Here is a 16,882-nt window from a genome sequence, read left to right as displayed (position 1 = left end):
CAAAGTGGAAACTGAAAAAGGATGGGGATGAGGTAAACAAATGATATGCAGTTCATTCAGTTGCAAGTATTTGGGCTAGGGCACAGTAGGAATTGAGAAGGTTGTGCCAAACATGCTTCACAGAAGAGCTGGAATTTTTGAGAGGATGGTTTTGAAGGAACAGAGAAATGTCATTTAGAAGAATGGAAGCATGAGTTTGGGCTATGAACCACAGGTGTGGCAACTTCCAACTAGAAAAGGCCCTCCTTACAAGTGTTGATTGTACAGACAGACACCTGAATCTCTTGATTCTGAATTAAGATACTTTCTATTTCAAACAATATTTGAATTTTATTCTCTACCAAGAAATTGATGCATTCATCCATAATTTCATTACAAACTTGTCAGGACAGGGAATTGTATTTACTTTTTGCTTAAAGTTACCCAGTACAGTACAGATGAATGGCAATATATAAATATGTCCACCAGAGTTATTTTAATGGAACAATTGGTAGTCCGCATGTCTCAGTATGATTTAAACACAAAAGGTGATTTAAGACACACAAGAACACTATTTGGACTCTCAGCCTTGGCACACGATAATGAAGTGACAAAATGCAGCTGTTTATTGAGCAGTACATGATTCAACACATTCTGAATTTTCATTAACCCCACCTTTTTTAATAATAAAACCATCCTTTATGGATACATAGTGTACTCCCCAGGCACCCCTTGAGAAAAATAATGGCACAGGTATAATTAAATCAGTAATAATTTAAGGCTTTTCTGGAAAACTGCTATCCAAAACAGAGGCACTGGTGAAAATGCACCTTTTAATACTTCAGCCCCAGGTAAAGCTTGATGCTTTCGACAAGAGGAAGTCCACAACACAATGCAAATAGTGCCAGAGAAGCAAGTTTGAACCAACTCTTCCCATGTTGCACCTTTTTAGAACAAATCCACCACAAAGCTCAACATCCACCCCACACCAAACTCTTCTTATTCCCTGTTCTACTGTGGGGTTTCCCCCTTTTTCTTTTGAGGTGCTACATATGTTTTTGAAGAATGGCAATGGAGAATTATTCTTCCCCAGTTGTGGTGACTTTTTAGTCAAAACAATAACTTAACTTGGACAGAACTCCAAGCTACTTTTAATATCTGGCACAGAGCTTGTTTCTCAGAATTAATTTGCAAAATGTTTTCTGCTGGTACCTAGAGCCATTTTGCAAGAAAGGCCACTAGTTCTTTGGCAAGCCTGATGAACTTCTATATATAATGGGAGTTCTAAAGGCATGCCACTGTAATTGATCTTTTTAAAAAAGAACAAGTCTTAAAGTACAGCTGGTCAGGAATCCATCATGATAAATACATGAAGTTTAAGAGCCCCTCCCACCCCCTAAACCCACATAATGAAATTCCAGAAAACAATAAAGTTATTGCAAAAAAATATGAAGTCTGTGCACCAGGAGTATTGTATTGCAAAAATCCGGGAACCATCCCCAATTGGATGGAGTGAGTGAAAGAGACAAACAGAAGTCTCAAGGCAGCTACAATGCAAAGAAGTAACCAGGTGGGATAGTCCGTGCTTCCAGATGGGGTCACCAATATGTTATCTATACTTTTAACTGCAATAACCAGGGCTGCAGCCTTTCTCCAGGTTCTCCTCTGCCTGCTACAATCAGGACTTTTAATTCTGAAGTACTGTTGGTGGTCAAGGTCGGGAGAGCTAGAAGAATAGGGTGGGCAGCACAGCAGCCTTATTCAGCATAGTTAAAGGTGCTGTCTCTGGGGAAGAGGAGTTGGAAACTATCCAAATTATAGGATGAAGTGGTCAATAAGGAGGGAAGGCAGATAGTCTAACAGAGTCGGCACAGAATTAGATAAGACTAGACACTTATAGGGCAGAAAGAACCTTGAGTACAAACAGCTTCTGTTGGAGGCTAATTATGGGGTAGAACACTACATTTGTAACCATCTCATTGGACAAGATTCAAGGTCTGATTATAGACAAGAGTGGTTTGGCTGAATTTTCAGATCATTCCATCCCATCCAGAACTGCAAATATCTTGTCATTCAACATGCACCTTCCTTAACTAGCCAAAAGGTTGAAGACTTTCAAGAGTTCAAAAAATGAATTCTTGCACGGTACATTTTGACTACAGTTACTCTCCAGAAGAGGATCTGCTTGCTTAGTAAGGTTCTCCCTCTTACAAGATGACAAAGGGCAGCTCTAGTCCACAGTTCAGGAAGATCTTTCGTCAGAGTTTAGACCAGCCTTCCTCCTCCTCTAGTACAAATAAAATCCCCTCAGGGCTATATTACCTAATCTGTGCATCAAGCCTCCGAAGTGCATGAGCTCAGGGTACTCTCAGAAGTCTGTTCTGCAACTTTAAAAGCCAGAGAAACTCAAGCTAACTTCTGCCACATACTGAATATGCCAAACCACTAAGTGGCTCTTTCTTCAAGCACCAGGAGGCTAGACTTCTGGTTCAAACCTTGAAAACTGTTTCTGTGCTGACTCTATTGTGGGGAGGGGGAAGGGAAGAGAACACTTTCCTTAATAGAAGGCAATGCTGGATTTGCCCCCAGGAGGGTTGAGGACTTTGTTGTGTGACCGTGGCCGTGGCCCCAGCCTGGGCTCATGATCATCCATTTTGGTTCCAGGCTCTTTGGCGCTCTCCTTCTTCTGTGGCTCTCCCTTTTCACTAGTATCTCTCTTTTCACTAGTATCCTCCACCTGTGGTCTTTGGTCTTCTGTAATTGTAAATTAAGATATGTTGTTAGGTGGCCATGCCAGAATATTCACCCAGTCTTATGACAATTATATCTTGCATTACATGTATTTTACCCAGCTGCACTTCATTCAGCCCCCAATTAGCACTCCATTTCCATGTTAACAAGGTAAGAGTTATTTCATGTGTGCTGCGGAAGCATTGTGAAATGCTGCTCCCCAATAATACTCTGCTTAAAAAGCTTTACAAGGAGCATGGAAGGGCACCCAGTACTGAACACATGCGCGTGTACACGTACACACACACACACCTTTAAAAATGTATTAAATCGGCCCACCAAGAAGGCCACTATAAGTATTATGAAAGTGTGTGAAGACCATTCCCAGGCATTTAAGGAACAGATACAGTCACAACTGCAGATAGACACACACTAAATACTTGTGGCTTACTCCACAAGTCTTTTCATTTAGGTTTATTGATCTGGAATAATAATAGCTGTGTAAAACATTGAATATAACAAACAAACAAAAAACCCCAGGGGAAAAAACCAGTTCAAATAAAAATTGGATACTGCCCTTGACTCATCCATCCTGGAAAGCCTATAGCAGGCATCCCCAAACTTCGGCCCTCCAGATGTTTTGGACTACAATTCCCATCATCCTTGACCACTGGTCCTGTTAGCTAGGGATCATGGGAGTTGTAGGCCAAAAACATCTGGAGGACCGCAGTTTGGGGGATGCCTGGCCTATAGCAACAACAGGTGAACAATCTGTCACCTACAGAGTGGTCCCCGAGCCCTGTGCAGCTCATAAAGAACTATGCTCATCTACTTCTTAGTGGTAAGCCATATCCAGGAGAAAGTAAGGTTAGTGCTACCGACTGTATAATAATTAGCAATTAAGTAGAAATAATCTCAGACATCTAGCTTAGGAGACGGTAATACACACTGGTAGATAGAAGCTCAGATCAGATACATATTATTTGTATCAGGCTTAGCTTCTGAGAGCCAGTGTAGTAAAGTGGTTATGAGCAGTGGGCTCGTAATCTGGTGAACCGGGTTCGATTCCCCGCTCCACACACAACTGCTGGGTGACCTTGGGCTAGCTAGTCACACTTCTTTAAAGTCTCTCAGCCTCACTTACCCCACAGAGTGTTTGTTGTGGGGGAGGAAGGGAAAGGAGATTGTTAGACGCTTTGAGACCCCTTAGGGTAGTGATAAAGTGGGATATCAAATCCAACTTCTTCTTCTAGCTCTGGCATCTGTTGTAAAGCTGAAGATTTCTGAATAATCTTTGACTATTTTGCTGAAGCATTTAAAGGACTCTTAGTTCATTCCAAAGAGGAGCTTGCTTTTCTACTTATGGCACTGAATGCTGTAACTGTGGGTAACTAGCATCTAAGGAGCTGCTGACAGAGCCAGAAACTGACCAAGTCATTTTTCCATTAGAAAGTTAACATACCAACGACTGGTTTCTTTGGAAAATAAAAAAAAAATCCTCTTCAACCTAAAGGTGTTTTCTGTGGTTTGTGATAAATCTCATTTTAACAAGCCTCCCAGGAATTTTGTTCATCCCATGTATACTGAAGAGATAGGTTGTCCTCAATGTTTGTCTAGATCAGGCACCCCCAAACTGCAGCCCTCCAGATGTTTTGGCCTACAACTCCCATGATCCCTAGCTAACAGGACCAGTGGTCAGGGGTGATGGGAATTGTAGTCTGAAACATCTGGAGGGCCAAAGTTTGGGGATGCCTGGTCTAGATTCTATCTACCTATAGCCACCCACAAGCTGTATTAGGCATCTGCAGTTGACAGAATGCCTACAATTATGAACCTCCTGGGGCCTCAGGATCAGCCACAGAAGTCTTGCTTGCACACACTATTATTATTATTTATTACTTTTGACACACAGAGGAGTGTCCCAAAGTGACCTACAGCCTGACACTATCACTATTTACTTTCAGGCACCAGATAAGAATGTTTCTTTATACCCTGGCTTTTGTCCCTTAGTCTGGAGAGTTTTAGATATTTTTGGCGTCTTTCAGTGGATTGGATGTGTTACACCTGACTTTTATATGTATGAAAATGTTTTTCATTCTGCTCCTAGCTTTTCATTCTGTTCTGATTTCATACTGGTTTTAAAAGACAGTCCACCCTTAAGAAATCCTCTGCTTCCCAGAAAACCTGTTCCACTTACCTTTTGGTTTTAGTTCTTGTGGCACATCCCCTCTGTCATTCAGGATAACAACATGATCCTGTAAGGGGGGAAAACGCTTTTAAAAAACCAAGTTCTTTGGTAATGTATTGTCCCTTTAAAAAAAGCAACTCTAGGTTTGCTCAGGCTTCCTTCACACAAGAAAGACAAGCAATTTCTGCTACCATTCTCTTTTTTTAAGGGCAGAACTTCTACCACGTAGCTTGCATTTCTGCAGGGATGTCTTCTACACATGAGGCAGAAGGGATTCTGCTTATTGTAAGAACTCAAGAGACTGCTGCAGCAGGCCACTGGCCCATCTAGTCCAGCATCCTGATCTCACAGTGACCAACATTTCTTCTAAATAGATGTGCAATCTAATTCAACACTTTGCAGTGGACAGAAGGCTGGGTCAGCATGATCAGGAATGAATGCAATGAATCAAAAGCTTCTCAATTCCATACCCAGGGCCCCCCAGATTCAGCAACCTCAATGATACAAATGAATGCATTGCTGCTTCATTTACACAGATCATTCTTCCTATGACCTGATCTGAGTTCTCCTGTGGCTTTATTAAAAAGGGGGGAAAGGAAATGGGCAAAATCTACAATACAGTTACCTTGGGTTTGTTTGGGTGAGCTTTGACAATGTCGACAGGCTGTGGAGACCCAAAAATATTGCTTGTTTTTCCACCAGGTGGATTTGTAAGATGACGAGAAGGATTAGGTTTATGGTCCTCAAATATTCCACTGTCCTTCCCACCTGCAAGACAGCAGTACTAATGGAAGTTACTAAGAACTTCTCCTTCAGATTCTTCCAGGTAGCTCATGATAAGCTCCAGGAGTCAGTCCATTATCAGCATTGTTTGTATTTTCGATGGATTCAGATTTAGTTTCCCTGAGCAATGTGCACTGACTTTTGACCTAATAGGCTGGGAATCAACCAAAACTATTTTGAAGATGTCTAATGTGTAAACGGTTCCACTGCTAGACAAGCTGCCCAGCTAGCACTGACTGTAGCATTTGTTATGCATCGGACCATTCCAGGAACGTTCATTCCACTTGATTCCCAATGTCACACAATACTGCAATAAGAACAGCTATATGCTGCAACAATGTTTGCGAGTGGATGCAGATGTCAGCAGTATGGAAATGAACATGCATGGACATGTTTCTAGAAATGGTTTGACTCACCTTCATGCTCTAAAACTGAAGCCCATTGTTCAAATTGCTTTATACAATTTATTAAAAAGTAACCTCTTTGTTCACTGGGAGAGTGCCAAGAACTGCTTCTGCCTAAGCCACCATTTAATGCAGCACTGTCTAAACACAGCTGAAAGATTATATGTTACTACCATAAACAGAAAGCTTGAGTCCTACATCCCACACACATCAATGTTTAGAAGTCCAATATCAATTAGAAACCTGTGCTTTTAATATCAGCCAGCCTAGGTGGTATGAGATCAAACACCTTATCTTACCACATCCTCGGCACAACAGTGGTATTTGGGTGAGGGTGGTATGCATTGCAATCTGTTGCCACCATATTTAAATGATCATTTTCATCAAGTTTTATTATGCAGCCTTTCCAGGGTTGAATTACTGGTTTGGTCCCCCCTCTGCCAAAGCACACACTTGCAATCTACATTTGTAAGATGCAATCTATACTGCAAGATTGTGCAAACTGATAAACATCTGTTTGTCAGGCTGAATTACATCCATTAGCAAAGCACTGCAATTCATCTCTTGCATGCAAGATATTGGCTGAACACAACCTAAGCACCTCTTTGATTAACAAGGATATAGACAGAAACATACAGAGGCTTTCAATGGCGATACAATATGGTAAAACTCTGCTAGAATAGAGAAAGACAAGTTATAGGTTATGTATTCACAGGCAAAGCCAAACCTGCCACTCCCTTACATAAAGTTCCTCAGGAAGATGACTCTCACCTGGAGGGTTTGTTCTCTTTGAAACATTCTGAGTTTCTTCAGCTCCTCCAAATATGTTAGATGTCATTCTGTGCGGCCTGAAAGGGGAGTTGACTTCTTCTGGGCTTCCAAAGAGATTGCTGGAGCTTCCTCCAGGAGGTTGCAGGACCCTGTTTACAGAAAATAAATGATAGTCAGCCCCTATATAAGTGAAAACAGGCAGTGTGCAACCAGACAAGTCAATGGAGAGATTTATCCAAAGGTTATGAGAGAGGGGAAGGAAATAACTCCGTTAGTAGGAAGCAGAAACCTTAATGGTTCAAATATTGCATACCGTAAGCCTACACATCCTATTAATGCCGTCTCTGTAAAGTTAAGCTTTGGTTAAATCAGAGGTCTGTAAGGTTTACTTCGCCTGGGCTGGTTTACTCCAGCAGAGATCCCTCTGTGGGCTGGATTGTGAGCACATGCGTGATTTCTGGTGTCTGAGCATACACGATATCCGGTGCCTGTGTCTGCGCTGACACGATTTCTGGTGCCACGGAAGCGTGAGCCCACATTGTGCTGCGCTGGTTTAGCGCAGTGCGCCGGGATTCACTGAGCGGGTAGCTTGGTTTGGGGGCAGCTCGTGGGCCGGTTAAACGACCCCGCTTGTGGCCCATGGGCCTTAGGTTGCCTACCCCTAGCTTAAATGCATAAAGAATATGATGGTCAGGATAAGTTTAAATAGGGCAAATAATTCATAACTCTACATACTTCTCGACAATAAAAAATCCCCAAACTAGGTCTGTGCAAAACATATCAGGCACCAATAAGCAGTTTGGTTTGATGCTTCTTGATGGATATTTTCCCATTGTTGGGTGAGGTTATTACCACACCCAAATTCAAACTGAACAAGAGTGAATGCATTTACTTCTTACAAACTAGTCCACACCCTTTTATAGGCTTATTAAAAGTCTTTCCATCTTGAAATCTACTTCACAGCAGTATGCCAAGATGTATATGAAGTGTATTTTTCTTATTAGTTTACTGGATTATCATCTCCATCCACAAGCATTTTAAATCAAAATATGAGATATTTGACTGCTGCATTTGGGAAAAGGAAAAGTTATAACAGATTAGGGTTTTGTATTGACTTAGATTTCTCAAAAGTTGCTAAGAGATATGGAGTTCAAAATATGAATGTGACACAGAGACAAAAAAATAAATAAACCCCAGATCTCACCAGCCAAAATAAGGGCACCTCAAGAAATAGACAATCTTTACACCAGTCCAACAGCAGTACTTATATTGCCTGGCAGTGGTACATGACTAGCACAGCAGCATACACACATATTGTTAAGACTGTTGCAATCTTGGAATCTGTTATTCAGCTTTCTGTGGAAAGAAACATTCCAGAGCAAGGCCAAGGTTTGCAGGGAATGGAATGAAAATGTCATTAAAGAATGCATTGCAAATGACCAGTTAAGAGGTAACTAGGACAGACACTCAGTACAATACATGCACAACAAAACTACAAGTTTTGACCCTATATTGCTGACTTAATATCAAGCTGGTTCCATACAAATAGTCAATATCTATGCAAACATTTGCACCCTTGAAGCAATTTCACAATACAATGGAAGTTGATAGACTAATTCAAGGGTGGGAGAAAAGATGTTTCTTGTATCATTTGCCAGGAAGGAGACATGGATATGTTCAGATTTAAGACACAGCTATACGGCATTCCAGACCATAAAACCTTTGCTCTCCAAAAGTCATGGAAGAGAATTTCCTGTGCAATCGGAGTGCCTGAATAAAGAGTTGGGTGGGGGTGGGGAGGAAAAAACTATGTAAGAATATCATTCTGCTTCTAAGTTACTGCTGCTTTCTGTCAACATGCCACAATGCAAAGAAGTCTGCAGTGGTCATCACCTCTCTCTTCATCAAAAGGAGATAACAGAATCACTCATGCAATTTAAATTCAAACTTTCTCAACTGACAATGCAGTGCTTGGCAGTATCATGCTAATAAATTAGCTATGGTTTCAACAATCCCCATTAGCTCCAGCTACCAAATGGCCATGTTGGTGAAGGCTGGTTTAGTGTGTTGGACTAGGAAATCATTCAGGGTTCAAATCCTCACTATGATTTGCGTTCACAAGGGGTCCTTGGGCCAATCACCATCTCTCAGCCTCACATGCTTGTTGAAAGAATAAAGTAGGGAGTGGGAGAGCCAAATACACCTCCCTAACCTCCCTGGAGGAAATGTTGCATATGAATGCAAAAACAAAATAAATGAAAATAAATACTGGCAAGATTGCATTTTGGACCACAAAAGGTTGTCTGATTATCTGAGATCACTGAACTACACATTTAGGCACTGTTCCAACACCACAGTTCCAAGCATTGCAACAGTAACATGAGTGTGCCTGACTGAAGATACACATTGTATACACAACAGAGGGAGTTTTCATTGCAAATTCTGCATGAATATTGTCAATAAGCAGAAACAAATTCAGAAAGCATCATACGATGAGCACCACAAGTCCTTTCAGCAATATAGGCTGTTTGACACCAGTTGACACACAAATCCCAAACTGCTTGAGGAAAGGGGATGGTTCCTACAGTCCTGGAAAGAGGCTGTGATGAATTCCCTCCTGAAGTAGTAAGGTTTGGATCCAGGTAACCAGTAACCAGTAACAACAACAACAACAACAATAATATATTTATACCCCGCCCATCTGGTTGGGTTTCCCCAGCCACTCTGGGCGGCTTCCAACAGAAATATTAAAATACACTGATTTCTTAAAGTTTAAAAGCTTCCCTAAACAGGGCTGCCTTCAGATGTCCTCTAAACATCTGGTAATTATTTTTCTTTTTGACATCTGGTGGGAGGGCGTTCCACAGGGCGGGTGCCACTACCGAGAAGGCCCTCTGCCTGGTTCCCTGTAACTTGGCTTCTCATAGCGAGGGAACCGCCAGAAGGCCCTCGGCACTGGACCTCAGTGTCCGGGCAGAGCGATGGAGGTGGAGGCGCTCCTTCAGGTATACTGGACTGAGGCCGTATAGGGCTTTAAAGGTCAGCACCAACACTTTGAATTGTTCCTTGGAAACGTACTGGGAGCCAATGCAGGTCTTTCAAGACCAGTGTTATGTGGTCTCGGCGGCTGCTCCCAGTCACCAGCCTAGCTGCCGCATTTTGGATTAATTGTAGTTTCCGGGTCACCTTCAAAGGTAGCCCCACATAGAGCGCATTGCAGTAGTCCAAGCAAGAGATAACTCGTAGTAGGAAATATCACTCTGTACAAGGTTTCTCCTTGGAACAGAAAGTGTCTTAGTCACCTTGGTGATGAAACACTATCTTGTTGAGGAAGCTGGGAAGACTGGCATATTGTTTTACAGTGGCTCCTTACATTGTTGGAAGATCAGTCCCAGAAGGTGATGCTGGGAGATTGCTGTTCCATCCAATAGTCTATGGGGAGAGAAGATCTCATACTATCTCCTAGGCTGAAATACTTTCGTTTTAAACAGACTTTTAATATACAGTAGAACTCTGCTGCTCTTTAATGACTGCCGATTTTAATGATGTTTTACATTAGAAGTTCTATTGATGCGCTTATTGTACTGCATATAGAATCAATTTCTTCTACTTTGCCATATCCTATGAAGGTAGTGGCAGACTGTTCCTCTTTAGCTGGAAATGCTACTGCATACACAATTCTGAAGAGAGAAAAAAGGAGCAAAAAAGTGCAAGTAAGAGATGCTTTAAAAAAATTCTGAGACCAATAAGGAGTTCTTTAAATAAATTGGTATCAGGAAACCATCTAGGAAGACAGTTCAAACCTTGGATGACAAGGGAGTAAAAGGAATGTGAAAGGAGGATATGGAGAAGTTTAATGAATTATTTGCCTCTGTCTTCACAATAGAAGAAATAGGACAGATTGGTCCAGTGCCTGAACCAGTACCTCACTAAGGTCTCCTCAGGAAGCTTAGCCATCAAGGAATAAGGGGAGGGATCCTCTTGTGGACCACAAACTGGTTAAATTGGACGAAGCAAAGATGTAGAAAGTGGAGTCCCCCAAGTATTGGTATTGCAACCTGTGCTTTTTAACATGTTCATAAACAACCTAGAGTTTAGAGTGACAAGTGAGTTGGCCAACTGTATACTAAATCATTCAGGGCCAATGAAAGAAAGATAGATCATGAAGAGCTCCAAAAGAACTTTTCCAAACTGATTGAATGGGCAGTAAAATGGCAAATGCAATTCAGGGTAAACTAGATTAAAGTGTTGCATGGTGTGTGTTTTTTTGGGGGGGGATCTTATTTACACATGTGGTCTGAACTGGCAGTGATGGGCCCAGAATGAGATATTGGGGTTGTAATAGATAGTTCAATGAAAATGTCAACTCAGTGAACAGCAGCAGTGAAAAAAGAGAATTTTATGCTAGGGACTATTAGGAAAGGAATTTTAAATAAGCTACCAAAATCATAATGCCCTCATACAAATCTATGGTGTGATTGCATTTAGAATACTGTGCACAGTTCTGGTCACCTCACCTCAAAAAGGTTCAGAAAAGAGCAACCAAAATGATCTAATAAGTTTTTTGTACAGAAAAAGGCAAGTACCGTATTTTTCTGTGTATACGATGCCCCCATGTATAAGATGCCCCCCTATTTTTTGGGACTCAAAATTAAGAAAATGCATTATCCGTGGATAAGATGCCCCCTTATTTTAAACTTTAAAAGTTTAGGGAAAAAATATAGTCTCATACACAGAAAATATAGTAAGAGGTAATACGGTACAATAAAAGTTTATAAAATTATGCATGGCATGGAGAAAGTGAATAGAGACAAGATTTTCTCATGGACATCTAATGTTGGAAGATTCACAACAGTTAAACTAAGTCCATTGCTCCCACAGGAGGCAGTGATGGCCATCAACCTAGATAGCTTTGAAGGACTGGAGAAATTCATGGAGGTGAGGGCTAACAAGGGCTAGTTGCCATGATGGTTATGTTCTGCCTCTACACTTGGAGGCAGCAATGCTTTTGAAAACTCGTTGCTGGAAACCCACAGGAGAGGAGAGTTCTTGTGTGCTCAAATTCTGCTTGTGAGTTTCCCACAGGCATCTGGACGGCCCCTGCCCTGATCCAGCAGGCTCTTCTTAAATCTCTTACATCATGTATTCCAGGGCTGAGCTCTGAGTCAGAAAATTCAATCCCAATCCCTTGTGCTTTCAATAACCATGATGTCCTCACAGTATTGCAAACACCAAGAGTAAGTTCCTTGAGCATTCTGATAATGTAAAAAATCCACTAAATTTCAAAAATTTTCCTGACACCAATTCAGTATGAATATATTGTTACGTTATGATGAGTCACCTTGTGCAAAAGGACATCTAGGCAATTTTTTAAAAAATTAATCATTGATATCCAAAATAATGATGTCACTCAAATGGTACACTGCTTTCTAACTACCGTAGTGTGTGTTCAGGTGGCAAGATCTGATTTAAGTAACCCAACCCATTGTTATCAAAGTCTCTCTACATATGCTGGTCTAAGTTATGGGGATGGAGGAGGAGAGGAGATAGAGAATCCAGGTTTTCTCCAAGGTTATTGCTTCATGAGAAAAGTAAAGAACTCTAGGTTGGTTGAAGCAGAGATTAACAGGCAGTTTTAGAATTAATATTTTATGTCTCTGGTAAGAAGCAAAACTCTCTAAAGGACGGTAGAGGAATGCAGCAAGATGTTGACTTCAAAGTGAGTTTTGGTTTCTGGAAAACAAAGCCTGGTGTCACAACTGAGCCTCCCTGAAAAAAAATACTACCAGACAGTGCGGTCTGGTGCCCTTTAGCACAGCAGCCACCTCCTACAGCAAAAATCTATTCTGAAACAGTGGGTGGCATGAATTATTAAACCCCAAAGGAATCCAAAAGGAGGAGTGCTAATGAGTCTGTTATTCAAATCTTAACAGACTGATCCACCTCCATGAAGTTACATATCATGGAAATAGTAGAAATATATAGGTACTTACAATTATAAATGCCAATCTATATACAATTAAAATATTCAATGTTTATTTTGGAGATTAAGCAGCTGCATTGAAGTCTAAGTCAGCAATCAATCAGGACCACTTTGAGATTAAGTTATTGTGAAGTAGGAGACTATCCCATCTCTCTCTCTCTCTCTCTCTCTCTCTCTCTCTCTCACACACACACACACACACACAAGCTAAATGTCAACAAATCATATACAGTACCTAAAGGCACTACTTCTTCCATACACACAACTCTGTACCTTCTAGCATAGCAACTGATATGAATAGAGTTGGTGGTACTTGGGGTTGGACACTGGAGTCACTAATTGAATGTATACCCTACAGCAGCCTTGCCTTAACTGGCACACTCCAAATGTTTTAGACTACAACTCTTGACTAGATTCCTGGGGAAGGTTACCATAGCATGTAAAACAATCTCTGCTACAATAGTTCCACTGCCATTATAGAAATCAGAGTTTGAGTCCCAAGACACTTCCAGCTTATAGGCACCAGAAGTGTTCTGCATACAAAGCAATGCACATGGGACAGACACAGCAAACAAAGTTCAGAGAAGACCCAATGTGGTCTAGTAGAGAGAGTTAGTAATTGCATCATATACTTAGTTATGTGGCAAACAGTCTTCTCCTAGGAAAACATTTTGCATGAACTGAATAGAAGCCTATCAGCAGCCAGGTTTCAGCAACTCCCAAGTCTCTTAGGCAAGGACAGTCAGAAATTATAGGGACCTACTAATAAAAGCTATGGGATTCTTGCACAATAAATGTGACATATAAATGAATTGTCAAATGAGCATATCACTCTCTCACACACACATGGGGTGGTTAATTAACAAAGTGAGTTCAGCATTCAAAGCAATCCAAGTGATTACAGTGGTACCTCGGGTTAAGAACTTAATTCGTTCTGGAGGTCTGTTCTTAACCTGAAACTGTTATTAACCTGAGGTGCCACTTTAGCTAATGGGGCGTCCCACTGCCGCCACCGCACGATTTCTGTTCTCATCCTGAAGTAAAGTTCTTAAACTCTCATCCTGAAGTAAAGTTCTTAAACCTATTTCTGGGTTAGCGGAGTCTGTAACCTGAAGCGTTTGTAACTGAAGTGTCTGTAATACGAGGTACCACTGTACTATACTAGACACAGGTAAAAATGAGATCCAATGGAAGTAGTAAGAGGAAATTATTAAAAAGGATATTACACCTCAAAAAGAACACACACTCTTACATGAAGTAAAGATTTACAGTTATCAATTACAAGAAAAATAATTACATAGTTGTATATCTAAAACCTATTCCAATGTAGAATTGTATTGACCATTACTCTTTGATGACTTTCCATGCTCTTGTGTTGAAAGATAAAATGATTTTAAAAGAAAAGAATAAAATCTCTTCCAATCTTCACTATCAGTTGGAATAATCTAGCTATAACAGGAGGTTGATAGCAAAACAGTTTGGGGACATGCAGCTCAGTGCATTTGGTTTCTTCCTCCCCAGTAACCTGAATCAATTTCATTTATATGCAATACATGTTCCAGACAAGGACAAATCCATTTATAGCTTCCAAGAATAGGCAAAATCAAAGCCAACTCACTCCACCTACACATGGGCATGGACAGAGGAAGCAGAAGAAAGTCAGGACACCTTATCACAAATACTGGTACAGTACTACTCCAGTTGCAACCACAACAAAGCTAATTCCAGGCATCTGTGCTATACCTTCTTCCTCAGACAGGCCTTGGGATCTTTAATGCAGCATTTTGAGTGCAAAGGCATTAAGTTTGCATCTACCTATACAGTATGCATTTCAGGGGGGGAGTTCAGAAACAGCACCATACATTATCACTAGAATCCTTATGACTGCCAAACAATGTGGATCAGCATTGTTGCCTTGATTTGGTGTATTCAGATTCCATATTTAAAATTTTCGTCAGTCACTTTAAGTTTTTCCGCTGGGGGGGGCGGGGGGGGGAAAGACAGGCAAGAAACTTATTTTTTTTAAAAAAAAAAACCACCCAGAAATATAAGTATTACCCTCCCGGCTTTATTTTGCTTGAGCAGGCTAGAGAACAGGGCGGGCACCATAAAAGCTTTTGTTCTCTTTAAAACAAAACAAAAAAACACCCCCATACCTCCGCCACACCCCTTACAGAAGTCTCTTAGAAGCAAGCCCGGCGATTTCATCAGGGTTACTCCCATGTATGCCTGCAAAAGATTGCAGCCTCAGCGCTAGGTAAGAGATCCGGTTTCCGACGGCACCAGAAGGCCTCCTACCTGAACCGGCATATTGCCACACCCCCACCCCCACTCTCAAAGCGCAGCGAGGCCGAACTAGACACGCACGGCTTTAATTCGAATCGAAAGCGTCCTCCGCGGTCTGCTTTTACAACCCACAACATGTTCTTAAAAACGAAACAAACACCGGGACGGCGTTCTCTTTTTCCCTTCGTTTGCAGCGAGGTGGCCCCGCCAAGTCACCAGCTTCCGCCCCTGAGGAGCCTCCCCTCAGCCACAAAGGCGGGAAACGGAGCGAGGGACCCCGGCGTCTCCTCCACTCCCCACCCCACCCCACGAAGCGAAGGCCGCCCTTCCTCAGATGAACGAGCACGTTTACCTCGAGCTGGGTTTCGCCGAGTCGGTCTCGGGTCCCTGAAACATGGTGGCGGGAACGGCGGCGACCAACGGCCTAGCGGATGCTAAGCAACGCGCTCCTCAACTGCGAGCGGAGCTACAGCTCCGCGCCTGTGATTTCCTCAGGCAGGGCGCCGGGGAGTCTTTAAAAGCCGATTGGCCGTTGGAGTCGCCGCTCATGGCCAGCCAACCAATCGACGACTCGGTGATCTGTGCCCAATGAGCGCAATACAAGGATGGGGTTTGGGGGCGGGAAGAAGGGGCGAGATGCCTGAAGCGCGCGCAGTTTTCTGCGCTCTCGTTGGAAGGAGTGCATTGAAGTGCAGAGTGTTTGAGGACTGGGACATTAAACCAAAATACTTGTTTACAAAGCTATTGTTCTTTACTGTATGCTTGTGAAACATGGACCACTTATTAACGCCATCTCTAACTCCTCAAAAGATTCCATCAACTCTGTCTCCGAAAATTTTTACACATCACTTGGGAAGACAGACGAACTAATATCAGTGTGCTGGAAGAAGCAAAGATCACCAGTGTTGAAGCAATAATTCTTCAACATCAACTTCGTTGGACTGGTCATGTTGTGTGGATGCCTGATAATCTCCCAAAGCAACTACTCTACAGTATTCTGAACTTTAAAATGGAAAGTGTAATGCTGGTGGTCAACAAAAGAGGCTTAAAGACTGTCCCAAGGCAAATCTTAAAAAATGTAGTATAAACACCAACAATTGGGAAACACTTGCCTGTGAGTGCTCCAATTGGAGAACAGTCTTTACCAAGGTGTCATGGGTTTTGAAGACACATGAACTCAGGACGCAAGGGATAAACGTGCTAAGAGGAAGGCACGCTTGGAAAATCCACACCATGATCAACTTCCAGCCGGAAACAAATGTCCTCACTGTGGAATGACATGCGGAACTGGCCTCCACAGTCACTTACGGACTCGTTAAAACCGTGTTTATGGAAGACAATCTTACTTGGCTACGAGTGATCGCCAAAGACTGCCATTCCATGTATCTTCGGCACTCGTTGGTCTACACAGAAGAAGGCAGCGAATGGCAATGGCCTTTAAGGTTTAAAGAGCCCTGGTCAGCTTTTCAGCATTCGCTCCCTTGGGGCGGGAGAGTAATTGAAAAGGATACAGGCTAAGTTACTCTTAAGAGGTTCACTTATTAGGATTCATTTATGTATTTTAAAACGTATACATTGCTTTTCTTTGTATGAAACTCAAGCGGTTTGCAAGAAACCACCCCATATATAGGGTGGTATTCAACTACTGTAGGTTTAATTCAGAGCAGACCTACTGAAAATAATGGACCTAACTTCGTTATATACTGCAAATCAAACTATCCAGAGGACCAGTTAGCCATAGTACCGTGTTTCTCATAT

The 16,882-nt window shown here is 41.9% G+C and overlaps 1 protein-coding gene across 1 annotated transcript; it reads right to left on the bottom strand.

Annotated features, from left to right (window-relative positions):
* Positions 1-304: 304 nt before the first annotated feature.
* On the bottom strand, positions 305-15,580 carry JPT2 (Jupiter microtubule associated homolog 2). Its single transcript, XM_035131159.3, has 5 exons — positions 15,477-15,580; positions 6,856-7,004; positions 5,523-5,665; positions 4,907-4,964; positions 305-2,733 (listed from the first exon to the last, which is right to left on the bottom strand). Exons 1-5 carry the CDS (start codon positions 15,518-15,520, stop codon positions 2,537-2,539), a joined length of 591 nt encoding a protein of 196 aa, XP_034987050.1. The 5' UTR covers positions 15,521-15,580; the 3' UTR covers positions 305-2,536.
* Positions 15,581-16,882: the final 1,302 nt, after the last annotated feature.

The sequence above is a fragment of the Zootoca vivipara genome, chromosome 13 (assembly GCF_965207765.1).
Source record: "Zootoca vivipara chromosome 13, rZooViv2.hap1.1, whole genome shotgun sequence".
In the NCBI taxonomy this organism is placed as follows: Eukaryota; Metazoa; Chordata; class Lepidosauria; order Squamata; family Lacertidae; genus Zootoca; species Zootoca vivipara.
The sequence above is the reverse complement of the archived record's forward strand: the minus strand, read 5'-3'. Positions and strand labels throughout refer to the sequence as shown.

Excerpts from the sequence above, each read along its gene's own strand:
- JPT2 (XM_035131159.3), bottom strand. The coding sequence starts at position 15,520 with ATGTTTCAGGGACCCGAGACCGACTCGGCGAAACCCAGCTCGAG. Across the intron at positions 5,666-6,855 it reads AAAGAGAACAAACCCTCCAG|GTGGGAAGGACAGTGGAATA; the intron begins GTGAGAGTCATC and ends GCTGTCTTGCAG. Across the intron at positions 2,734-4,906 it reads ACAAGAACTAAAACCAAAAG|AAGACCAAAGACCACAGGTG; the intron begins GTAAGTGGAACA and ends TTACAATTACAG.